Below are 24451 nucleotides of genomic sequence, written 5' to 3' on the forward strand. Positions count from 1 at the left end.
CGTTTTGGGTTATGTATGGAATTAGAGGACGGGATTTGTATGCTTTGCATAGCGATGGCGCTGGAAAATCTTTCTCATTTTACGATACGAATCCTCACTCTCGTGTATAGATGGAATGGCTCGTTAGGCCGAAAACTTAACATCCTGAAAAGAACCGTTACTTCTCTATATATACAAATCTATCTTCTCTGCCCTCATCTAGAATTAGACGGGAGGGTAGAGATGCGATAAATGAATGAATCTGAAGTTAGGTATTTTGTTCGACATCTGCTCTATAGGGTGGCATATATCTCTTGAGCTTCATCACCAAAGTCTATATTGTATCATTGGTATCATTGAACCAACGCAATCGACGCTTCAAAGACAAGACCGCCAATGCAAAACACTCTAAATCCTAGCTCTTCACTCCATCCTCAGAAATCACCAACCATATTGCATAAATCAAAATGCCAGATGAAGATCAATCATAGACTGTCCTCCCTCCACCTACTCCGCACCCTCTGCCACCCCTCCTTTTCCTTCTCTCCGCCCTTAGTCTGCAACCCCATGCCCCTCTCCACCCACTCCTGGCTGCCCATCTCGCTCAATCGGCTCAACGCTCTGGCGAAAGCAAACCGCTCCTCGTCTCCCGAGAAGATGCTCGAGTTCTTCAGCATCGACATGTTCATGCCGAGGTCGTCCATCATCATGCGCATGACGTCCGAGATGTCGTGGTGGTCGTCTGGGTTCGAGGTTTGGGCGGGGCCTGGGACGGGGCTCTTTGCGTCGGGAGATTGGGAGGCGCTCACGGCTTCGGAGATCTCGGCGGTGGACATGAAGAGCGATGTCAGGGGGACGGCGGTTGTCATGACTAGTTTGGCCTTTTGGGTTTGTTAGTTTGGGGGTTTGATCATAGACAATGCAGCGTAGCGTTGTTGCGCTCAAGGGTTTGAAGGTGGGATTAGAGACGTACCCTGCTTTCATAGATAGCATCAATAAATGTGATGAATCTCCTTGCTAGATCTCTTGACTTGTGGTTCATTCCTGGCACATTCGTGACGATGAATCCATCGTAGTTCCTCATCAACTCTAGATAATCTGCGGCGCCGGTCGCTCGCCCAATGATCTCGTCGAAGGTAAACCACGCACATTTTCCACTGGCCCTCTCCACCACAACATCGCGACCCCAGACTTGGTGGACCGCTCGGTGCGGGGGATCGTTCTCGAAATCACCCAGGAACTTGAACCAGCGCTCCGCATGTGTCTTTGCGGCAGCATCCAGCGGGTGGTGGTAGACGCCCGATGGCGGGCGGGGAATCTTTCGGTAGTCTGTTTGCGAGTCCAAGTTTATGACGCTGAGTCGTTCCTTGAGCAAGTTGATGGCCGGGATGAAAGACTCGCGCTGGATTCCGTTCTTGTAAAGGTCATCTGGATGTCGGTTCGATGTTGTGACGATGACGGTGCCGTGGGCCATGAGGGCTTCGATCAATCGGCGTAGAATCATTGCGTCGGCGACGTCTGTGCATTGGAATTCGTCAAAACATAACACTTGGCTCCGCTCTGCAATTCCTGCGGCGACGAACGGGATCGCGTCGATGTCGTTTCCGTGTGCGATCTTCATCTTGTGCAGATCTTTATGGACGCTCTGCATAAAGGCATGGAAGTGTATCCTCGTCTTGTGTGTGATGTTGGGCGGTAAAGTATCGTAAAACAAATCCATAAGCATTGTCTTTCCGGATCCTACGTCTCCATACATGTACAGTCCGTTAGGTAATGAATCTTTAATCGGTGGCAGCGCAGAGCGCTCGGGTTTAGAAGAGAAGAGCGAAAAGAACGTTTGCTTCTGCGGTTGCAGCGATTCAATCGTTGGTTGTACAACCGGAGGTTGTTCGTAACTACACAGCATCTCATGAAGGTCTTCGAGGTTTTGTATGATTCCTGTTCAACTCAGTATTTCTCGTCCCATCCGCACAAAATTCGCAGACTGTGAAACGAACCTCGTTGGTGCTCGTCGTCTCTCAGCCTGCCAGATTGCACTCGAGCGTCGTATTCGGCCAAGGGCCCATGTGTCTCGACTTTTCCTGTGACTCGGGTTACCGATTGATCCAATTCCTTGGAACAGTATTCCGTACGTTGTTGCGAAAGAACCTCCTGCACCTCTTGCGCATATCCTCTACGACCTGCAACCGCTCGTTGCGCGAGAACACGGGAGACTCCAGTATGCCCGCCGACGTCGCCTCGAACTCGAGGTCGCACTGGAACCGTTCGCAAACAATTTGTACATATTGGTCTTGTGGCTCTCCATCCTATGGCATTGTATTGGGCTCGTGTTAATGTCGCAGAGCGAACGAGTGGGCGGAGCCTCTGTAAGGCTTCCGGTGATGTCATCGTGGGCGCAAGAATGTTTTCGAGGCAGGGCGATACATCTAAGGAAGAATAAGAATCTTAAACGGAGAATATATTGTGCGCCTAGCAATGCAAGGATATACAAGTAATGGAAGAGAAGGTAGTGGAGGTCGGAGCTAAAACTGACATCCGTTACTGCGGGAAAGCTAGGTAAATCATACGAGGGTTCCTCGGCTCAACTTCCGTGAAACCTGCTTAGTCACGAACGAGGGGAGGTGGTTACAGAAATGATACAAACAAATCAACAATGAATTGTATAGAGACATGTGAATATTGTCTATAATTGGTATCTACTCATTCCTCAATTGGAGTCATTAAGTAACTTATGTGTTACGAGATATATAGACCATCAAACCCTCCCTTGACTTTCGTTACGATCCACTGTTAAACGAACGTTCCGGAATCAGCCGCCCTCTTCCTCTTCTGCAATGGACTCGTATCTTCCGCCACCGCGTTGATATTGCATCTTCGGTGTCTCGTACAGCCTAGTGTAATCCACCCTTTCGCCCCCGAGCCTTGCGAATCCGCTTTCCCTCTTCTTGAAAACAGGCGCGCCATCGCAGAAAAAGTCTTTGCAATTGGTGATAACACCTCTTGAGAATGGGTTGCCTCGAGATCGTTGAGAATCGACATGAGACTCCTGTCTAGCGGTTGCCATGAACGCGTCGACCCCCAATAGGCGCTTCCACTGGTCCCAGATAGATCGTTTGGGATGTTTCCGTGCAGCGCCTTCGCCTGTGTCCTGTCCGGAACCGAAGCCATTGGTAGGCGCGGAACCGCCCTCAACTTCCTGTGAAGTATCGCCTGTGGTGACAAAGGTGTTCAGTGCGTCGGCGGGAGTATGATTATGCAGATGTCCACGCATGCTTTCATACGTCGTAAGATTACGTGCGATTTGCAGCAGCTGAACAATGATGAGCATGGTCACCCATGTCAACTGGAAAGCTGCCCACAGAGACAGCACTATCGTGAATGGATCCTTGTTGATAGTCTTGCACAACTTGTCTGATATAATGTTGCATTCGCTATCAGCGGGTGTAGGTATGTACTCGACATCCCAGATATCTGTACAGATCAGCAGAGATTTCAGAGGCAGAATTCATGTTGCTCACATTCGAGTACCAAGCGAATCCATGCGAGAACTCCGAGTTCAAGACAGAGGATATAGAACAGAAAATGACGGTGGTTGTTGTTTGCGACGCAATTGTTGACCCATGGACAATGGCTGGTTCAGGTCAGAAATGCCACGAACGAACTGCATGCATAAGAACTTACTGATCTGTTTTGGCAACGCAACGCTCGCAACGCTTGCAATGTTTACTACGCAACGGCTTTCGCACCATGCAAGGAACGCAAAATTGTTTCTCGTCGAATTGGCGCAGCTCCATGAGCTCGTCGATTACCGCTTTTGACGCACTTCGGCTCGCTGATTTCGGTACGAATCCTGGGTCTGACGCCATTGTGAAGAAATAGAAGTATGCCGTAAGTCCGAAGAAGGACCCGAATATCAAATTTAGAAAGAAGTTATTTCGAATGGTCCCTATAGGTGAAGTCAGCAATCGATACTCAATTGGTAAAGACCGAGTACACATACATGGTACAATGACGGTAATCCACCGGAAGCCTACCCAGAATAAGGTGCCTGAGAAAATACCCGCTAAGAATGGCTACCAAAAGTCAGAACCAGAAAGATATATTGCGTAACTGGAATACTTACAGTGTGGTCGATGCTCCGCATGTTTGAAGGAGCCCACTGTAACAAATACTGAGCTACGTAATGTAGTCCATACGATATTATTAGTGCTAACGGTAAGCCGAGATAAATTGGAAAGCTGGCGAGGAGATAGATGCAGATTAGGATGATCAAAAACGGCAAGAAGAAGATAAAACGAGATATAAACCATCGAGTATCTTTGACCCATGACACGGGGAATTCTTTCGCAGTGCCGTCTTTATTATAGCCGGCCTGGGATAGAGCCCTGTGCCATTGTGTTGTTGTGTTCATTTCTTCTGCGGTAGTCGCGGGAGTTTTTCCATCATTGTTCTTCGCGAATCTGTCCGCCCCGTACTCGATCAGTTTTTGGATTGACCCTTGAGACCCTTTCACAAGTGCCCAATGCAACGCTGTGAAGCCTTGGTCGTCTGTGGCATATACATTGGCTCCCCATCGTAGGAACAAGTCCACACAAGCTGGATAGCCTTTGTATGCAGCCCACATCAATGCGGTGTGAGCTTGTGCGTCTGGTATATCCACGGGTATATCTTGGTGCAGCAGCAGCACAAGTTGGTAGACATTTCCATCGAGGGTGGCAGAATGTAACAGATTGAATCCTTGGTCATCGGTGAGGAGTGGATCGGCTCCGTGTTCGAGGAGCAGGTTTACAACGTAGTAGTGGCATCGTTTCGCGGCCCATAGTACGGGAGTTGCAACAGCATCACCGCCTTTCGCATTAACGCTTGCACCGCTTTTGAGGAGGAAGTGACACAGTGCGTAGTGATTGTTGATTGCTGCCCACTGAGCTTGAAGTTAGCAAAAGCATGCCCATAGCAATCATTTCGGTGTCCGACTTACGTGTAGCGGCGTAATACCTTGCTCGTCCGTAAACGTAGCATCAGCCTTCCCACTGTCGAACAACTTCTGAATCGCAGCTATTTCACCCAGACGCGCTAATTGCATAATGTCGTCCTCTACGGGTATGCTCGGCTTCTTCGCTATATCTTCCATCTCGACATTTTGTTCTGCAGCGGCAGGCCCACTGGGCTCGGGCTGAGCGGGTGCGGAGGACATCGGGGGTGATGTAGTGTGCGGCGCGATGAAAACGGGAGGGGTTTTTTCTCGATAAACGGGTCGTTAAAGGTGTCGAGCGAGTCGCATGCTGGAAATTTCGATTTGACAACTTGTAGGGGATTTAGGGGTCCTGCAATAGAAGGATTTTGGTGGTTGCGGCGTTCTCTCATCTCATCTTTTGAGTTCCCGCCAATGCTCCACGATCCCTGTTCTGTGCACCGCCACACAGTGCACACATGGCAGGGGCTACCGACACGCAAGCCTCGTGGCCCTGAGAACTAAACACGGAAGTACGGAGTAGTAGCTCTAATACAAGTCAGTCAATTGGTGACCAAATTCATGTCTTAACATTGAAAGTCGCGATATTCTGATCTATCTCATTATGTTCTATCTGTTATAAATTACACCCTACAAATACAAAACAACAGTCCATGCGCATATAGTTGCCAAAAATAAAGTTCTGAACGCCTCGCTTTAGCCGCCAATGCCATAGAGCCAGCCCCTAACATATGTCCGAAAGAGGCAATGCATCACACTGGCTGACCAAAATATCTGGAATCCTCTTCACTCCGGCGAAGTGTCCTCTCTGGCCCCCAAATCCCTTGCCTCGCCTCTTCAACGGCTACCAAATTATGTGCTCGTCACGATCATCTGAATTGGCTCTCCGTCTTCAACCATGTGCCGAAATCAGTCATTTCAGGATGGATGGACCTCAATTCAGCGATATCTGCCTTTGTCCCTTCTTTCTTAAGCCACTTGAACATGGCGTTGACATCTTTGACAGCATGCAATATCATGTGGGCGACGATTGAGAACGTCTCAGGCATGTCTTTTCCGAGTGCATGCTTGAAGACTTCGGTCGCTTGCGTGTAGGTCAATTCCGCACCTGCTAGTGATATTGCTTGTCCGGCGAGCCTGTCTGAGTTCTTGAACATGTATGCAGCGAACCACCCGATGTCCTTGGTCGCAACAAGCTGCAATGGTTTGTCTTCTGGCAGTGCTGATTTCCACATCGATGCAAGGGCTTTACCCATGAAGTCGTCGGTGAAGCCCTCCATGAATGCGGTTGGACGGAGAATGCCATATCGCATGTTGGTACCGTTTGTCTTTTGAATCAGATATTTCTCGATGTTGTATTTGGTCACCCAGTGCGACACCGTGGTAGGGGTTTCAGAAGACTTGTCGCCGCCACGGTCAACAGAGCTGTACACGAAGAATTGTACGTTGTTGGCCAGCGCTTGGTCGATGATTGCTTTTCCCTGGAATTCCTCCTGAGATTTGTCGGGCCCTTGTACTTGCGCCTGAACGCTGTATACGCCCCAGATGGGAGTCTTGCATTGCTCGAATATGGCCGCGGCATTCGCCAAGTCTCCTTGCAATAACTTGACGTTGGGATATGTTGCCGACAACTTTTGTGCAGCTGGCGATGTCGTGCTCCTTGTCAAAGCGATGATATCGAACTCTGAACCCTGTAGGGCTTTGACGACGGCTCCACCCTGGCGGCCTGTGGCTCCGGTAACCAAGATAGTTTTGGGCATTTTTAGATAGAAGTCTGGATCTCGTCCTATGTGCTCCGACTTTGGTGATGAGAGAGTAGGATGATTTCTGTGAAGAAATACTAGTGTACCTTGGAAGTGTGATTGCACAGAATGTGGTTTTGGGATATGATAGAAAGTGTGAGTAGATGATGAGTGTTAAGACAGAGTGTGTTGCCTTGTATTGGTGGTTGGTAAACTCAGAAAGTATGATAGAATGAAACTGATAATGATGTATAAACAGACTTGGGTACAACTCTATCTCTTATATTAATACCTGAGAGCTCCCACAGCCCCTCTAGCAAGATGTTGTCATGCATATTGGGAGTTGGGTGCGGACGAAGCGGACGAAACTTTTGAGCATTGAGGGATCTGTGCAATTACCAACAATTCCATCCTATGAAACGGAGGATATGGACAAATTCCATAGCCAGAATGAAGGAATATCGGCGTTGCTCGCACCTCCGAACGATGCGGAGGAGTTGATGTTTTTGGTAACGGATAACGCGGTGGAGATGCCGGAGCAGGCGATTAAATCCGACGTAGCCAAATGGTAGTGTCGTCCATAAGCGCATTTTCGAAGCCCAGTAAACTTGACATTCAAACCCTGTTATATTTACTCGTACCCAATCCCCTACTTCCAGCGGAAAAGTCACTGCTATAGGATACCAAACATCTAATTACCTATAAAAAAACAATGTCAATACCATGCTTCACACTTTGCTCGTCCCCAATAAATCGAAGCCCATGGTAAGACACAGTCGATATTCGAGACGTTACTAGATATTTCTGTATCAATAAGCGATCATACTCTCTGACAAAGCAGTACAACAATTACAGCTATACCATATGACATAGACACAGGTCTTGGAGGAGGCAACATACTCGTACTCATATTTATCTGCAACGCACGGACCATCCGCCAAGAGTTCATAAAGGCGAACCCCACACAGCGCCACTTCGAAACTTTGAGAATCGCACAACTAGAACCCAAGCAATCGTCTCAACAACAACGAACGACTACCTTTTTTAAACGATATCACCGCTCGTCTACATAGCCGTCACATTCACACCGAAGAAATCAAGATGTCAAGGGTGGCAGGGTGAGTCGCACCGACCCCGATTTCGCAACGCACATTTAACGAATAATGCAGGCGCACCGACTGGGCCGAAGAAGAGGACGAGGATTCCCTCCAGCTCCCCCAGCAAACAATCACCAAGAACAGGGATGGAACTGAGACTATAGTTTCCTGGTCGATCCGCGAGGATGGCAAGAAGGTCAAGACCACCCGCCGAATCAAGAAGACCACAATCAAAACCGTCGTGAACCCCCGCGTCGCAGAGAGGAAGCAGTGGGCCAAATTCGGACAGGAGAAGGGAAAACCCGCCGGACCTCAGACAGATACCACAAGTGTTGCGGAGAACATCGTTTTCAGACCCTCGGCTAACTGGAAGGCAACAACAGAAGACAAGAGCGAGGACGCGAAGAAGAAGGCCAGCTTGAAGGACGCAAAGATCAAGTGTCGTATCTGTTCCGGAGACCATTGGACCACCAAATGTCCCTTCAAGGATACCATGGCACCAGAGGGTGTGGACTCAACACCTGCGGATCTGGGTTTGGATGCACCGGACCAGGCTGGCGCACTAGGTGGCGGTTCCTCCAGCTACGTACCTCCTCACATGCGAGGCGCACAAGGCGGCGGCGGTGGCGAGAGGATGGGTGGCAAATTCGAGCGCGACGATTTGGCTACTCTGCGTGTCACCAACGTCTCTGATCAGACTGAGGAGCAGGATCTTCGGGAGATGTTCTCAAGATTCGGTCACGTCACAAGGGTCTTCTTGGCCAAGGACAGGGAGACTGGATTGGCAAAGGGTTTTGCCTTCGTCAGCTTTGCAGACCGTTCTGACGCAGCTACAGCGTGTGAAAAGATGGATGGCTGTAAGTGCATCACTTTTAAAACTGAGTACATCAAACTAATATGTTCACAGATGGATTCCGGCATCTCATCTTGCGGGTCGAGTTCGCGAAGAAGTCTACGTAATTTGCTGGCTTTGGATAGATCGAGTGCCTACATGTTAATGACCTTGCAATGGGTTTATGAGATACTTTCCCTGAGGGCTGCCTGGTGTTTTTGATCCCCAGGACGTCCAAGTGGACACTGGCGTCCACGAATTGTGACTTCTAAAATATATTGATTCCACGTACTCCTCTACTTTCAAGGCTTTGTGATCATGCAGTGTTGCAAGCCCACATTGTGTCCAATCTCAACCTCAGTCTTGAGGCCCTGCCTGTACGATAGCCTACCCCTCTGATCCCAAATTCCACTGCACACGACCATTGCGATGGTTGAGTAGCTGTGCCGCAGGCACAGGCCTAGGAGCAGCTATCAGATCACTGTTTGTCCTAGCTATGCCAGCTGACATTGGAAGGGATGGCGAGGAGTAGGACTCGCTGTTCGTTCTGATTAGACCCGGAGTATTTTGCACAAGCTGCCAGTTGCTACTATGATGTGTGTCTGGCATGTGCCTACGCGTGAGTCCTGATCAGCATAGAATTGATAGTACTTCATGGTACATAAGTTCTTACTCAGGTTGTACACTGCTTCTCCGACTCGCAGGCACACTCCCTGCCAAACTTGGCGTGGCGCCCCTAATGCTTCCAGCTATATTTGCCTGGAAGGTCGCTGCATGCTGAGCTTGAGGAGTCGCGGGCAACTAGCCACTACTCGATATTCCTTCCGTATCGAGCATTCGTTGGAGAATATCCTCAGTGATGACCAGTAGATGCTCGAAAGCTGCGAGTCGCGAAGTTTCCTTGGCGGAAGAGCAGTGAATATAAGATCTACCTGTAGGATTGTGCTCAACGATCGCGACCCCAATTTTGCGGCTTGAAGTATGTGCGAAGCTTATGGTGTCGAGGTGTCGTGTCGCTCCGTAGATCGCGCGCGCGTTTGCTGAAGCGGATGTCAACACCGTTCTTTGTATGGGCCGTAACAAGAGCTTAGGGTAAGCGAAAAGGGGGCAGACTAACCTAGAACTCTTGCTCGAGTTGATTCCAAAGAATCCTCGTTGTCTCTGTCCTCCATGTGGTGCAATATCTGCGACGCCGTCCTCTCCAACTGCAGGGCCTCGTACGAGTTCTTTCCGTGCTTCATGTCCTTTATAGTCTCCAGCATTCTGTGTCGGTTTCTTGGCTACTTCTAGTCCTGAGAGAGTACTGCGGCTGCGACTTTGTAGTTCCCACTGCTTGCGCCGGCGATCAAGTCCAGCCTGCCGCCTGTGATGGGACCTGTTGTGGATGTCCGGGTTCCAAGAACCTCGCCTGTGGCCCTTAAAGTGTGAGCCACCAAATCTGATGTTAGAAATAGCGGGATTTGTTGCCGAGCTAGCTTGAAGTTGATTTTCGGTCGCCAGATCGTTCAGGTAGGGGATAGGTCGTGGACGATTAGGATTAGAGTTTGTAGCTGGGTTGAAGTAAGGGACTGGACCTCCTGAGCAAGGTGAGCAGAGACAGCTGAGCACTTCAAAGCATGTTAGTACGTGCTTGACTAGTAATGTAGGTCTCGAAACTGACTGCAATTTGTATGAACCCAACAACGTTATAGGATGATTGAGATATGCCAGCGCCCGGAAGTTGAAGATAAGTTGGGATAGGTAGATGAGTTGATATGATTCTAGCCTGTCTTCACTATATACTTGTCCATTAGTCGGATACTTATCGAGGAAGGTGCAAGGGCAGCACTTGGTTCACTTCGCTCGGTCCGTTTGGGCAATCGCTGATCGATCTGTCAGAGACTTGCAGAGAATGTTCTTGTCCAAATAAATAATCCTTATCTGGGCTCACTTAAAGCAGGTGGTGATGGGAACGTAGCGGTAATTTTCAATAAGGCCCTATCATGTCTCTGAGGATATCCGGAGTGGTGAAGAGCGCCACGCAAGTGCATGAATCTGTGATCAAGTCAAAGAGAATTTTACTGTGTGATTCCATATAAGATGTCCCTATTTAATCATGTTTCCTACCAACATAGATGGTAAAGAGCCTGTTGCACAGTGTTCGCAGCGCAATACGAACAGCAAGTGCATGTCCAAACCTTTATCTGTGCTTGCTAAAATCTGCAATCAGAAGTCAAGCCTTATTGTCTGTAGGAAATGTTTACTTTCATGAAGGTGCACTTAAGTAAATTCCAGGTAGTGAATGAATTTGTCTGTTAGCAATTGAATCTCTCTTGTAACATAGTCGTTGTCGAAAGTTAACCATAGTCATAATGATCATTTCAAATTGGAATTACCCGAGACAAATGAAACAAGAAAAATTGGTATATTATTGTGGCACAACCAGGTGATGATGCCTGGAGCACGAGTACAAGCTGAGTGATGTAGTCAGATCCCTGGCGCTAGTCCAAAGTTGTTTAAATATAGACTCTGGTGCTCGAATGACGTGAAGCGGATCGGGGTGATCACCCTCTGGTTGTCACGAGCTCTCCCAAGCTTCCTGCGCCTCCCGGTTATCTCCCGGACCCCTCATTACATTAAACCACCACAGGACCGTAACAGGATGAAAGTAAAGAAACCTCCATGAAAGATCCACGACCATGTCGCCGTCTCAAGATCTACCTGGAGGCGATGCAGAGCACCACGAGAGTCCGGACACTGTCCCCATCATTACAATTCAGTCAGCGGACCCAGCGTCTGATAGCCACAATGAGGAACGAGGCCGTTTGAAACGACGGCGTATGTCTTCTCATTCTCCACCACGCGCGCCGTCCCCTTCTCGTGGCCACGAACGAGAGAGTGGCTCGCGGCATCGACACCATTATCGCAAGCACCGCAAACAATCATCCTCGGCCTCCTTATCCCCACAGCCATCGCCCGCGCGGAAACCTCGTCGACGTAGCGATGCGGAGCCGGACCATACCCTGCGAGGCCGGGCACGCAATCGAAGTAAGAGTGGTTCTGACTCTCCACTGTTCGAGGAAAGCGAGAAAGAGTTAGAGAAAGCGAACAGGAAACGAAGTCCTCCTCCTAGTCGACACCAAAGTGGGAATTCTGTTGGTACTAGGCGGCAAAGAAGCCTACCGAACCAATATAGGGAAGAGCATAACGCGAAGGCCAAATTACTGCAAACATGACATAGTCGTGGTCTTGAAGTAGCCTTTGTGATTATAGAATCTGGTCGCTATCGCGGAATGGAAATACGAAAAGAGAGGTTCTGGAGATGTGCCCACTATGTACATTAATTCGTCTCCGTGGGAAAGGGATTGACTAATTCGGAAGGGTATATAGATGCGCGCCAGCCGGCCGGGCTGGATGTCCTTTTATGTCGTGGTTCATCTTCAAGTACATGAGAGATGAGCCCACCGCGTGTCGCCGTCGACCTCTCCATCTACGCTAGTAGGGGTCAGCGGTTGTTCACAAGGTCATAATAACCTCTTATTCCACTCCACTTGTGTGGTTACCCAAAAACGTACCTCGCGGCATAGCGCACGCTTACCAATCATATACCCAACCACTGTTACGCTCCATGAACTCTGTGCAAGCTTCCCTGAGGGCCATGTTGGGTCTTAGGTCCCCTATTGTGAGCGTTTCGCGTGTCAGTGGATCTGTAGGGCTTCTCTTCAAGTGCTCGATCAACGTTGCCCTTTCGTAGCTTCGCCCGTTCCGTGTCACTACGGGATCGTGCATGATCTCAAACGTGATACCATCGACGAGGTAATCAGGCACCTCTCTGAGTTTCAAGTTTTCAGGATCTGATAGCGCAAAAGCTGTTCGCAGGTCGTTGATCTTGTCGTCGTATTCTTTCTTTCTGTCGGCTTTCTCCTCTTGGCCCTCAATCGTTCCCACCGACCCTGAGGCTATTCTGTCTTCGATCTCGTGGACGTCTTTCTTGTAGTCCTCTTCAAGCTTAGCTTCTAACTCGGAGAGTAAATCTGCACGGCGGCGTATCCGGTCTCTTTCTCTGATTTCCCATTTGGCCTTCTTGGCCTTCAAAACGAGTGCTGATATGGTGGCTGCGTTGGAGGTCTGCTGAGAAGAATTGGTGCACAGTTCATATGCCATGAGAGCCGAGGATAAGGCTTCATTAGGGTGATTGATGGCAAGCTGGGCCTGGGCTATTTCACGAGTGTTAGTGCTGTACATAGAAACACTGAAATCTATCTGCATGGCAGTGCAAAGATCACAGTGCATCAAGCTTACCTAGGTAGAAGAAGGCCTTCATATTCTCTTTCATGAGCTCTATGCTTCTTATGCAGTCATCGATGACGCCTTCCCATTTTTCCAACTTTAGCCTGGCATTCGCACGATTCGTAAAGAGCAGTGGGTTCTTGGAGTTCTTCTGTATGGCCTGAGAATAGAACGTCTCAGCTGTGCCATAATCTCCGTCCTTGAAGTGAGCATTTCCCTGGTTCTTCAGCTGCTCCGCTGCATACTCGTTCCCTGGTGGCATAATGGCTGATAGCTGCTGGAGTTTCAAGTGAAGAAGTTATTGAGCGTGCAGCAACTGTAAGAATGTTACGATCACTACGCGGCAGAGGATAACGAGGGGCGAACGCCGCGCGAGGTGGGGCGAGCACGTCTCTCCGTACTCAAAGACTCTTTGCTCCTTGCGCACTTGTGAATGTTCAGCGGGCTGAGTAATTCCTTTAAGCTTCAGGAATAATACAAAGATAACCACGTGGATCAAATTTGAGCCTTTTCCTTTCTCGTTGGTGTAAATGAATGGACCCTGGAGTGAGATGTAGATACGGACGCAGGTATGTAGGGTACTTTAGTATGCAAGGGAGCAACGGGATCGTGCGAAGCTTCTGGAACACGGCCCACCAGTACGAAGCGTCGAAGCTTACAAAACAGCGCGGCTGACGGCACGGAAGGCGGGATGCAGTGCTCTTGAGATGTTGCACATTCTATAGTTGGTCACATGCGTTCTTGTGTTTATAAAGTACATAATATAGGTGCTTGAGGTTCCACCTTTCCCTAGGTAGGTACGTACCTAGGTACTCATGGAATATCTGCGGGCGGTGAAGAGCATGACGCTGAATATCGAATACCTCACGTTGCACGGGTAGCGGTTTGAGAAACCTCTGTGACTTGTTTGCATCTTCCTTGACGTAAAGAAGAATTATGGAAGCCTGGATGTATGTGTGAACAAAACACGCAGGGCATTCAACTATCAGCGATAGCATACACATTTGACAGGATTATGATAGGCGGAGATTGTACGGAGATCAACGGGGAGATACCTCGGATCTCAGTCTTGGATGTATCCACAAACTCTATTCGAACGAACGACGAGACGTTTGTTGTCGATCCAAGGCCCGCATAAACACAAATTGCACTCACTGTAGCCCTCGAACGGGGTGCGGACAACATTCGCTACAATGACCACGGCCGCTTCGATGCGTGCCATCCGCCTCCGGCCCTCAATTGCACGCCCCAGTTCCCTTCCCAACTCCATCCGCATCTCCTCACGACACGCCTCAACAGCTTCAGAGACAGCGACGAACGCACGCTCCACGGCGACCCGGACGAAGAACCTCATATACGGAACACTACTCACATTTGGCCTGTCGTTCGGCTACCTCTACGTCACCGATACCCGCGCCAGCGTCCACCAATGGCTCGTCGTACCTGCGTTACGCCAGATCTATCCTGATGGCGAGGAAGCCCACCACGCCGGCTCAGCAATCCTTAAGGCACTGCACAGCTTCGGTTTGAACCCAAGAGAGCGAGGCAACCCAGACGCCCAAGGCGACCTCTCCGTGGAGATTTTCGGCCACGTACTCAGCAACCCCATTGGAACCTCCGCAGGCATCGACAAGGGCGCCGAAGTGCCCACTCCATTGCTCGACCTCGGTGCCGGCATCGTCGAAGTCGGAGGCGTCACACCCTTACCCCAGCCGGGAAACCCCAAGCCGCGAGTCTTCCGACTCCCCTCGCAGAATGCGCTCATCAACCGGTACGGATTCAACTCCGAGGGCGCGGAGACAGTAGCGATGAGGCTACGACACCGGGTCCGCGAGTTCGCATACCACATGGGACTGGGCATCGACGAGGAGGCAGAGCGGAAGATCTTGAACGGAGACGCGGGCGTGCCTCCAGGATCTCTGACGCCGGGCCGTTTGATGGCCGTCCAGATCACGAAGAACAAGGACACGCCTGAGGGCGACATCGAGGCCGTGAAGCGGGACTACTCGTTCTGCGTCCAGCACCTCGGCAAGTACGCAGACATCATCGTGGTCAACGTCTCCAGCCCCAACACCCCCGGCCTCCGCTCCCTCCAGAACGTCGAGCCGTTGACCCACCTCCTCACCAGCGTCGTCAAGGCCGTCAAGCAGGTCGACCGCAAGGTCAAGCCCGCCATCATGGTCAAAGTCAGCCCGGACGAGGACTCCGAAGAGCAAATCACCGGCATCTGCGAGGCCGTCTGGGACTCCGGTGTCGACGGCGTCATCGTCGGCAACACCACCAAGAAGCGACCGGACCCGCTGCCAAAGGGCTACGCTCTCCCAGCCAAGGAAGCCCAAATCCTCCTCGAACAAGGCGGCTACTCCGGACCCCAGATGTTCGAGCGCACCCTCGCGCTCGTCAAGAAGTACCGCAAGACCCTCGACGACGGCCCGCGACAAGCACCACCACCACCACCCTCTCCCCCTCAGACAGAAGAAACCCCCTCACCAGTCACCACCACCGTCGCAGAAACCCTCGACTCCGCCAAATCCAACGCCAAAGACATCACCTCCTCCCTCTCCACCACCACTCCCACCCCCTCCGAATCAACCCCATCCAACGTAGACGACCTCGCCCCCTCCGCACCCACCCTCTCCCTCCCCCCACCGACCTCCACATCATCACCAGCACCAGCGCCAAACAACCCCCGAAAAGTCCTCTTCGCCACCGGCGGCATAACGAACGGCCGCCAGGCGCGCGAGATACTGGATTCGGGCGCCAGCGTCGCGATGGTGTACACGGCGCTGATCTACGGCGGCGTGGGCACGATTAGCAGGATTAAGCGGGAGATGAGGGACGATGCTGCTGCTGCGGCGGCGGCGGGGGAGAAGAAATGAGGAAGGGTTTGTGCTTGTTTGGGAATGGTATTGTAGAAGTATGTTATAGATAGGGGGAAAATTCTAAGATGTACTTTTTGTGAAAAAGTGTATGGGTATGTTTGTGTGAGTGCAGTAGACGTGTGATGATGGGATTTCGAAGTCGTGATGTCTTGTGATGGCGATGACGGTGATGGTCTTGGTGGTGATGTGGAAAGATGGCTCTTGTCGTCGATATCTGTTACAAGTGCTCCGTTCTTTCAAAACTGACGAAAATACGTATGTGTATAAAACGTCACGATGCGTCTGCGCTTCCGTGAGAACACCTCCAGCACGAACGACCTACTCAACCCCTTGACGAAACGTAGTTACGACAATTAGTAGGGATGTAAGCACACATCACACATTCACGATTTAGCCCAGTCCAGTTCATTCCGGTTCTGCAGTTAAAGAGGTGTGCGAGAGCGTGAGAGATGTTCAAAAACAATGCTTTACTACCCCTATCGTATTCCTTCTTATACAAATCCCCCTCCTTGTCATCCCTCCTTTCCTTCGTCCACCCGTCCGTCTAATTGGCTCTCTCTACCAACAAGAAGAAAAAACATGGTCCGAAATCCAACGAGCGCTTCCTCCATCCCCCAAACCCCCCAAAGCCCAAGTCCGAAAGTCCAAGGTCCCAAACCACGGTGAATGTACCACGCATGCATGCCAAAGCCAAACAAGAGAAAGAGAGGAAGTGAGGGAGGGAGGAAGAGGGGGGTTACAATACCAAGCAAGCGGTGAAGTGAAAGCAAAACTCCAAGGTCTTCGGTGGAAATCTTTTTCTTTCGTCATCGTCATCGTGAGCGTCGTCGTTATCCCTACGGTGCGTGTGTGTGTGTGTGCATGTGTGAGTGTCCGCCGGAAACGACGGGATGATAGATCAGTCGTCGTGAGTGTTGCGACCGTGTACTGTGTGCTGACGTGTGATCTCATGGTAGGATCTTCTTGACGTCTTCGACTGTTTCCCAGAGCTCGAAGGCCCTCTCGGCTTTCATCTGATAGGGAAGTTAGTATGGGGGGTTCGTAGTGGCAGTGGAACGGCTTAACTTACCCTTAATAAATGCATTTCGAGCGTGCCGTCGGCAGTTGGGGTGTTGAAGAGGAGGCGACCGTCGGATGGCTTACTGCCGGCGGCATCGCCGAACGTGGTGGTCTTCGTGACGGCTGCGTTGAGGAGGAGTCGGTGGGTTCCGTCTGCGCGGAGCACGAATCTCGCTCGGGTGGGTTCCTCCTTTGTGATGTTGAGTTTGAAGGGGCCGACTCCGCGTTCGTGCCAGGCTCGGGCGTCTCCCTCGCCATCCATTGTGTAGAGTTTGGCGCGGCCGATCCAGCGTGGCTCCTCGCCTTCTTCTCCTGTCTCGACTGTTTCTTGTGTTAGTCTTTGGGTAATCGCGTGAACGCTGGGGTCCAACTCACCATCCATTGGTTGGAAGTTTTTCAGGGGTTTCGATTCCGGATGCTTGACTTTATCAGTGTCATTATTGGTAGCTGCCTCCTCATCTCTTGAATCGTCATCCTCCTCGTCATCCTCCTCTTCGTCGTCCGCCTGTGCACCGAATGGCCGGACGTTCTTTTGTTTCAATCCCGTAATGGTCTGGGCACCTGGAGTAGCGAAACTCTTAAGTCCGCTACTTGGTCCCCCTAGGCCACCAAAAGCACTTGATCCAAGGGCACCGCCGAAACCTGAACCTCCTAATGTAGGTGCGGTGCTGCCGCCAAATCCTGAAGTCCCGGTTTTGGATCCAAGGGCCGAGAAAGAGCTCGCTGGAGCGTTTGATGTAGGCGCAGGGGATGCAAAGCTTGTAAGCTTGCTTCCTCCTGCGGCACCGCCGAATGGTGAAGCCGACGCTGTCTGGGTAACGCCCCCGAATGGGGAAGCGCTGGATGATGCAAAGCTCCCAAAGCCAGAGGCTTTGAATTTGTCGTCGGAAGTTTGTGGCTGGCCCAGAGTGCCATTCTTCGAATCAACCTTTGATGTGGAGTCCTTCGGAGTAGCTGACAAGGAAGAAAATGGGGAAGCAGCAGACGTATTAGCAAAGCCGCTGCCCGGAGGGATCTAAGTCGTGTGTTAGTCGCCTTGATGATTGATATAAACTCTGCTGATTGAACACCCACCTTTGTCTGAGTCTCCTTCGCTGGCTCGGATACGTGATCGGTGTCGCGTGGCCGTTTTGGATCACGCTCTTCGCCTGCTACACTGGCCCCAGAAATCGAGATAGAAGCACTAGGAGCATCGCCGCTTCTGGTCTGATCAAGCGGGCGCTTGTTCTTGGGGCTCAGCATTGTTGCTGCATTGGTTGTATCCACGGCTTCTGGTGTTTGTGGTCGATCAGCGCTTGGTTGCTGAGGTTTAGCTGCTTCCTCGAGACCTTCCTGCTCCGGTATCCGGGGGATTGGGCTCTTCGACGCAGCCTGACTGTCGACGTCTGAATCCTTGGGGCTAGTGACATCCCGCGACTTCTTGCGAGCATGGTGCTCGAGCACCTTCTTCTCTTGCGGCTTATCTGTCTCGTCCTCAAAGTCCTCGCGGCTGCGCTTGCGACGTAATCGCCCTCGGCTGCTCTCCGATTCTGATGTGTTTGTGTCGACTGCAACGTCGGTTCCATTTGGAGCGTCCGTCATGGGATCCTGGACTGCCTGTGTCTTGTCCGACGGCGGTAGCGTATCGAGCGTGGTTTCTTTCAGGTTTTCCCTGACTTGCCTTCCTTCACTATCACTACTCTTGTCGCTTCGGGCCGGAGAAGTAGGCTGCGGCGGTTTGGAGGCGGTATCTTCGCCTCGATCCATGGTCGCGTGGAAAGTGTGTGTTCGTCAGATCTCGAGTTGTTTCGGTCTAGAGGTCATGCGAGAGTGTCTGCGCGGTCCGCGGTGTAGTAAGTGGGGTTCGAGATCGAGGTCCCAACTCGTGCGGTATCGGTGGTGGAGGCCTCACAAGCTCACTCTAACTTTGATCGCGATCGACGGTGATGATAGCAGTAGCTCCAAGTATGGTAGTCACAAACAATTCGCAGTGCAAGTGCCTACTCCAATGTTCGAGAGTGGTGAGAAGAGCGGTTGGCGGTTGGCGATTGGCGATTGGCGGTGGGTAATGGAGCTTTGTTGAAAACGATCGGCGGCAAGGCGATCGGGGCGGATCGAGAGTGATGAGAATAGGCGATTCGAAAGACGATAGCGTATGCTGAGAGCGAGAGTGTTGATAGTTCCTCTGGTCAAGCTGATCGCAGATTGTAGATCGTAGAGAGGTAAAGGAGCTGGATGTAGGTAGGTGTAATTAGAATGTTGATTTTGCTGGTGGAGTCTGGCGAGGTCAAAGCGGCGTGTGAGGGACAGCGGGCGGGTATTGCTGGTGTTGGCGGAGAACAACACTAGGGAAGTAACCTTGTAACTACTCACTCAAGTTGTAGTACGAGCAAGTACAAGACTACATATAAGACTATGACAAGGCCAGTACGGTCCCCAGGTTAAGCTGTGCTTATGCTTTGTGCTGCACACACAACAATCTTGGATATGTTTGTGCGCAGCTTGCCTTTGTTCCAGAGGCCTTCTAATGGGCTACACGACACGCGAGACTCTGATCCAATTTCAGGAGGCGCGCAAGGTTTCCGCAGGTTGTGGCGGCGCCAGAGGAGGAAGTTGGAGTGATGCGTTGTCCGATGTTGTGCTGTAGTGTCTTGTTGGCGGCGGCAGCAGCAGCGGCTGAAAAACCAATGACGAGATGAAATAATGGGTGGACTCAGGTACTTCTCTAATTACTGGGTAGCAATCCTACGCAATTGGACTACCATTGATTTAATTACTTCTATTACCTCCCACCTCCTACATCTCTACATATATCAACTTCAAGCTACCTATACTATGCTCTTGCTATTGTAGAGAACAACAATGGGATGAACAAATAGTATCGAGGCAATGTATTGTTATACGTCGAAGTATGCATCTCAAATGCATAACACCCATATACCTATGGTACATCTAGGTAAATACGATGTTGCCATAGAGCATACACACTTGGTATGAAGCTTATCTCCACATTCTCTTCACAATAATTATCACATCCATCTATTGGTTCCAGAGTCAGTTTGCCGAATGGGTCAAATTGTTATTTTGGTCGCGTACGAAATGTGTCATTTCATCCCTCTACGCTGCAGCTCTCTGCCGACCTGAGCCAATCTTGGTATCTATGCTCCACCAATCTAAGGAGGGAACTGTGTTTGACTTGGAGTTTTCGGTTTGGCACCATCCGATGGTCGACCATAGCTTTATGATTCACCATGCGTCCGGAAAAAGAATAAAAGAAAGAAAAAAGCAAAACAAGAGGCCATCTGGGCCATCTGGGAGAAACAACAAGACTGCTACATGGCATATGGTGTTACAATATCGGAAACATCCAACGCACGGCTGAACGATGCAGGGCAAAGCGATTGCCTGCACGAACTAACTGATGAAACAGATGCAGCCCAGCGCAATATAGAAAACAAACAGTGGGTATACGGCTATTCCTACGCGATTCCTCACCACCCCTGATCCGCCCATGATGCTGATGCCGGCCGCCAACGACCAGGCTACGAGTACGAGATAGATTGGTATTCTGGGGATGGGGTGCAGGCCGACGGCGCTCAAGGCAGACGCAATGACGAGCGGGAAGAGTGTGTAGCCGATGATGGATATGGACTGGAAAAATGCGCTGTGATAGTCAGTTTTGAGCTCGTGAATTTATCGATCGGAGTCGAATGCGGTAGCCACTTACATATTTCCGCCTAATAACTTGATCTGCAGCGTAACAACAGCCTCTCCTATCCACACCATTGCGAAAACACCAGAGAAGACCAAATCCTTCTGGGAGTCTTGGGCGCGTCCTCGGGATAGGAACAGACTGAGGAGCAGGCAGAAAATGAGAGGTCCCCAAAGGTCCCAATCGCGAAGGCCCTCGCTCATGCCTCCCTGCAGAATCACGTCGGCATCCGGCCACCTGCCAGCGAGGGCTCTAAGACCGCCGCCGAAGCCATCTGCCTCACCGCGCTCAGCAGCGCCAATGCCTCCACCACGCTGCATCATGCCGCCGAGGATATATTTAGGCCAGAGAACTTGCTTCATCTTCTCCCAAATGGCAATCAGATCTCGCGACAGGGTTTCCCATACCGTCTCATCGATAGTGTTTGTCGGCGCGCGGCGGTCCTCTCCCCCAACGGCGGAGGTGAGGTAGGACTGTGTGTTTGCATTAGAACCCGACCGAGATTGGATATTGCCTGTGAGGGGAGCGCGGTCGGAGGTGGGTTGGAGAGGGTCATCGAGGTCGTCGAGGGTAGCTGTAGCAGTGGATGCGGTCAATAGATGTAGAAGGGAGAGTTATAGGAATGATGGGATAAGGGATTGTATATTTGTGGGGGGTATGAATAGGATAGTGTACAAGTATAGGTGCATACATACCATCATCTGGATCTATGAGGTCGCGCTCGACAGCATCATTGTCATATGGATTGCTGGGGTCAGAGGAGCTCGGCATCATGGCCGCCATGATGGAGAGAGATGGATGGGGGTATGAGGTGTGAAGACAGGGAAGAGATCCGGAATTGGGGTGTGATTATTGGTGGGAATGGTTTGAGTGAATTGAGTGAATGAATGGCTGAATCGGGGAGGCGACTCGCGATAGTGTGGAAAGCTACCTAGGAAGGTAGTAGGTGGATAGATGAGGCTCTTCTGCTAGTATGTAGATGGGATTACGTGTAGGATAGGTGGATGGGTTTACGGCCTATTGCCTATACGGTAGTTACGGGCTTGGCTTGGACAGGCCAGATTGTCACATACGAACCACGAGGTACCTGTTGGCAGGGACATCACAGGGACAGTACATGGGCGGTTCGGCTGCCGAAAGGAGTAAAGATGCCGCCCGAAATCCCCTTCCAAAGCTTAATGCTCAAGAGATTGTAGGGCTTCAACCTTTCCCCTGCCAGTCCAGTTGAGGGAAACTTAACAGTAATCCATTAGATTGACTGGGTCTGGTACACCTTCCCACTGGCTAGAGCATCGGATCATTTTTGGGTCTCGGGGTATCTTTAGGATATCAATTTCTTCCTTTTTGCCTACCATTTCTGCCATTCCTGCCATGTGCCTGTCCCAAAGGACATCAACATCCGCCTCCGCCGCCGCCGCCGCCGCCGCCCACCGACTGTCTCCTCCGCTACCAATCTACATAGCATACACAGACAGTACCAGTACCATGCCATGCCATGCCACCCCCACCAAAGCCCACCAAACCCACCCATACAACCACAATGCGTCACTTCCGCCAACCCACCACTAATAACTTTTCTCCTTCTACTCCTGTCTTTCACTCCTCTTCTACTTCTAGATATATTTATATGTAACATAGACCCCAGTCCACCTGTCTTTCATATAAACTCAATTACCCATCTCCCCTAAACCATGTCTTCCTCCATGCGTCCGCTCCGTCGCTAAGCATCCTAAGCATCAATACCTAGACCATCCTGCATAGCTTCCGCTACGGTTACAGTTACACTTCCAGTTACGGCTCACGCTCCCACTTTCCCTTTTCCCTCCTCTTCCTATTTTCTCTTCGACTACCTATCCCGGTAGTTCCCAATTGAATTAAATATCCTCTTCTCTCTCTCTTCTTTCCTGGTCCAACTATCGCCTGCGATCCTGCCTCCTTTCTCGGCAACTCCGCACTCCCCCCGCAAACGCCATGTCTGAACCAATCCTCAACGACATCTCCCACCGCCGTCTCAATCTCCTCCGAGGCAGCTGGGTCCTCGTCTCCCCCCACCGCAACAAGCGGCCATGGCAGTACGTCTCAAAGATTTCCTTCTTTCCTCCCTGCGTCCTCTCTTTCTATGTATCCTGTCCTTCTGGGACTTTGGCAATTCCACATTGCCCCCCGCTCCAGGGATCCCTACTAGATTCACCAAGTTCTTCCCCAGCTAATCGGTACGCTCAGAGGTCTTCAAGAATCGCCGTCCAGAACCACGCTGCCCGAGTATGATCCAAAAGTACGTCTGGAGTCTCACGAGTCTGCCAACCAAAGTCACACGTCCCTGACCAATGCCAGTGCTATCTCTGCCCAAGCAACACTCGCGCCAATGGGGAGATAAACCCAAAGTTCGACCGCACCTTTGTTTTCGTAAACGATTATAGTGCAGTCAAGGAAGACCAAGAAGAATATCACCCAGAACGAAAAGAGAGCAGCCTAGCAACCCGATTGCTTCAAGCCGAGGCTGTTACAGGCAAATGCTATGTTATAACATTTTCCCCATCTCACCACCTCACACTCGCCGATATGACCCCGGCGCAAATCCTACCCATCATCGAGACCTGGACAAGTATTTATACGACACACTTGAGCCCCAAATCTCCTCTGGCTCAGATTGCCAGTTCGATAACACTTCCACCAGAGAGCCGCGAACATGTTGTGCAGCCAAGCGCCCAGTATCGTTACATGCAGATCTTTGAGAACAAGGGAACTACCATGGGCTGCTCCAACCCTCATCCCCACGGCCAGATCTGGACCACCACTTCTCTGCCCGAGGAGCCAAGCATAGAGATTCAGCAATTCCAGAAATACAACAAGGAACACGGAGGTGCCCATCTGCTTACCGATTATGCGGAATTAGAATCGAATGAGAAAGAGCGAACAGTCTTCGAGAACAAATCCTTTTGGGCAGGTGTACCTTACTGGGCCGTGTGGCCTTTCGAGATCATGATTGTGAGCCGGCAGCACAAGCGTGCTCTTGTCGACTTTGACGACAGCGAGCGGGCGGAGCTAGCTGAAGCCATTGCAGAAGTGACAAGACGTTACGACAACCTCTTCGAGACACAATTCCCCTACAGTGAGTCGCTCTACATATTTTGTAATGCTAAGTATCACCATCTAACACAGCACGCGCAGGTATGGGATTGCACCAAGCCCCACTGGAAGGGACGCCGGAAGAAATCGAGGCCAGTCATTTCCACATTCATTTCTACCCTCCGTTGTTGCGTAGTGCGACAGTGCGGAAGTTCCAGGTGGGCTACGAGATGTTGGCCGAGCCTCAGCGTGACATTACCCCCGAGCAGGCTGCTGAGCGTCTTCGAGCTTGCGGCGGCGAGCTCTACCGGCGCAAGCTATAAGGATAATTTCACTTCGAAGAGTGTACCGGGTTTTATTCACTTCACTGTACATCTTTTGGCAGTTCTTGTGCGTAAGTGCATATGGGTGCATGGACAAAGTGGACAGGGAAAGCGTTGTTGCAGGTGGAGCGTTACATTTTGGGACGGTTACTATTTGCCAATAGAGAGATGGATTACATCCGCGGGGGAAGCCAATATACCCAGATCGACGAGCTGGAAAATGTCATTTCAAGGGACGTTAGGGATCATCGCTTGCATAGACAGTAGAAAAATCACGAAAGTGCCAGTCATACTCTGATACAGTCATGCCTTCTGACGCTTCCAATTCTCGAACGAGCAGTCCTCCCGCCGAGGAGGCATGCCATGTGCGCACATATCACGCAAGCAAGGCAGAATACTGAGATTATTTTTGTAAACGTCGTCTTCCCCGCACTTTTCTTTTTTCCCTATACAATTGCCGGCATTTTGCAGGTTGCGGGGGTCACGTAACGAACGGCCTTGTGACGATGTAGACATCTGTTTGGGATGGGTGTGCG

At 50.9% G+C, this 24451-nt stretch overlaps 12 protein-coding genes across 12 annotated transcripts; 4 read left to right on the plus strand and 8 right to left on the minus strand.

Moving 5' to 3' along the window:
- Nucleotides 1–89: 89 nt before the first annotated feature.
- BU24DRAFT_386296 (uncharacterized protein) lies at nt 90–5328 on the minus strand. Its single transcript, XM_033524913.1, has 9 exons — nt 4958–5328; nt 4103–4900; nt 3980–4052; nt 3661–3925; nt 3498–3610; nt 2933–3450; nt 1977–2091; nt 953–1917; nt 90–860 (listed from the first exon to the last, which is right to left on the minus strand). The coding sequence occupies exons 1-9, from the start codon at nt 5171–5173 to the stop codon at nt 465–467; spliced, it is 3459 nt and encodes a 1152-aa protein (XP_033387752.1). The 5' UTR covers nt 5174–5328; the 3' UTR covers nt 90–464.
- Nucleotides 5329–5588: 260 nt separating this feature from the next.
- Nucleotides 5589–7152, minus strand: BU24DRAFT_419037 (NmrA-like family protein). Its single transcript, XM_033527112.1, has one exon. The coding sequence runs from the start codon at nt 6709–6711 to the stop codon at nt 5821–5823; it is 891 nt and encodes a 296-aa protein (XP_033387753.1). The 5' UTR covers nt 6712–7152; the 3' UTR covers nt 5589–5820.
- Nucleotides 7153–7739: 587 nt separating this feature from the next.
- Nucleotides 7740–9083, plus strand: BU24DRAFT_447923 (eIF-3 RNA-binding subunit). The gene is made up of 3 exons (XM_033530853.1): nt 7740–7811; nt 7863–8647; nt 8698–9083. Exons 1-3 carry the CDS (start codon nt 7795–7797, stop codon nt 8748–8750), a joined length of 855 nt encoding a protein of 284 aa, XP_033387754.1. The 5' UTR covers nt 7740–7794; the 3' UTR covers nt 8751–9083.
- On the minus strand, nt 8927–9429 carry BU24DRAFT_119719 (uncharacterized protein). The gene is made up of 2 exons (XM_033520885.1): nt 9296–9429; nt 8927–9235 (listed from the first exon to the last, which is right to left on the minus strand). The coding sequence occupies exon 2, from the start codon at nt 9229–9231 to the stop codon at nt 9010–9012; it is 222 nt and encodes a 73-aa protein (XP_033387755.1). The 5' UTR covers nt 9232–9235; nt 9296–9429; the 3' UTR covers nt 8927–9009.
- Nucleotides 9424–10652, minus strand: BU24DRAFT_406086 (uncharacterized protein; the record flags this gene model as incomplete). Its single annotated transcript, XM_033525744.1, has 2 exons — nt 9424–10229; nt 10553–10652. The coding sequence occupies 2 exons, from the start codon at nt 10650–10652 to the stop codon at nt 9424–9426; spliced, it is 906 nt and encodes a 301-aa protein (XP_033387756.1).
- Nucleotides 10653–11170: 518 nt separating this feature from the next.
- On the plus strand, nt 11171–12098 carry BU24DRAFT_419039 (uncharacterized protein). Its single transcript, XM_033527113.1, has one exon. The coding sequence runs from the start codon at nt 11301–11303 to the stop codon at nt 11835–11837; it is 537 nt and encodes a 178-aa protein (XP_033387757.1). The 5' UTR covers nt 11171–11300; the 3' UTR covers nt 11838–12098.
- Nucleotides 12042–13153, minus strand: BU24DRAFT_340769 (U-box-domain-containing protein; the record flags this gene model as incomplete). The annotated part of the gene is made up of 3 exons (XM_033523242.1): nt 12042–12096; nt 12200–12818; nt 12904–13153. 3 exons carry the CDS (start codon nt 13151–13153, stop codon nt 12042–12044), a joined length of 924 nt encoding a protein of 307 aa, XP_033387758.1.
- An 834-nt stretch (nt 13154–13987) lies between these two features.
- On the plus strand, nt 13988–16245 carry BU24DRAFT_119714 (FMN-linked oxidoreductase). The gene has a single exon (XM_033520884.1). The coding sequence runs from the start codon at nt 14085–14087 to the stop codon at nt 15768–15770; it is 1686 nt and encodes a 561-aa protein (XP_033387759.1). The 5' UTR covers nt 13988–14084; the 3' UTR covers nt 15771–16245.
- A 475-nt stretch (nt 16246–16720) lies between these two features.
- Nucleotides 16721–18578, minus strand: BU24DRAFT_406090 (uncharacterized protein; the record flags this gene model as incomplete). Its single annotated transcript, XM_033525745.1, has 4 exons — nt 16721–16786; nt 16843–17153; nt 17208–17847; nt 17907–18578. The coding sequence occupies 4 exons, from the start codon at nt 18576–18578 to the stop codon at nt 16721–16723; spliced, it is 1689 nt and encodes a 562-aa protein (XP_033387760.1).
- Nucleotides 18579–19809: 1231 nt separating this feature from the next.
- On the minus strand, nt 19810–21563 carry BU24DRAFT_419043 (Yip1-domain-containing protein). The gene is made up of 3 exons (XM_033527114.1): nt 21219–21563; nt 20539–21097; nt 19810–20475 (listed from the first exon to the last, which is right to left on the minus strand). Exons 1-3 carry the CDS (start codon nt 21304–21306, stop codon nt 20226–20228), a joined length of 897 nt encoding a protein of 298 aa, XP_033387761.1. The 5' UTR covers nt 21307–21563; the 3' UTR covers nt 19810–20225.
- Nucleotides 21564–21795: 232 nt separating this feature from the next.
- Nucleotides 21796–22327, minus strand: BU24DRAFT_119759 (uncharacterized protein). Its single transcript, XM_033520886.1, has one exon. The coding sequence runs from the start codon at nt 22157–22159 to the stop codon at nt 21872–21874; it is 288 nt and encodes a 95-aa protein (XP_033387762.1). The 5' UTR covers nt 22160–22327; the 3' UTR covers nt 21796–21871.
- BU24DRAFT_419044 (galactose-1-phosphate uridylyltransferase) lies at nt 22029–24207 on the plus strand. The gene is made up of 4 exons (XM_033527115.1): nt 22029–22595; nt 22747–22798; nt 22858–23635; nt 23695–24207. The coding sequence occupies exons 1-4, from the start codon at nt 22495–22497 to the stop codon at nt 23913–23915; spliced, it is 1152 nt and encodes a 383-aa protein (XP_033387763.1). The 5' UTR covers nt 22029–22494; the 3' UTR covers nt 23916–24207.
- Nucleotides 24208–24451: the final 244 nt, after the last annotated feature.

The sequence above is a fragment of the Aaosphaeria arxii genome (genome assembly GCF_010015735.1).
Source record: "Aaosphaeria arxii CBS 175.79 unplaced genomic scaffold BU24scaffold_2, whole genome shotgun sequence".
Taxonomy (NCBI): Eukaryota; Fungi; Ascomycota; class Dothideomycetes; order Pleosporales; genus Aaosphaeria; species Aaosphaeria arxii.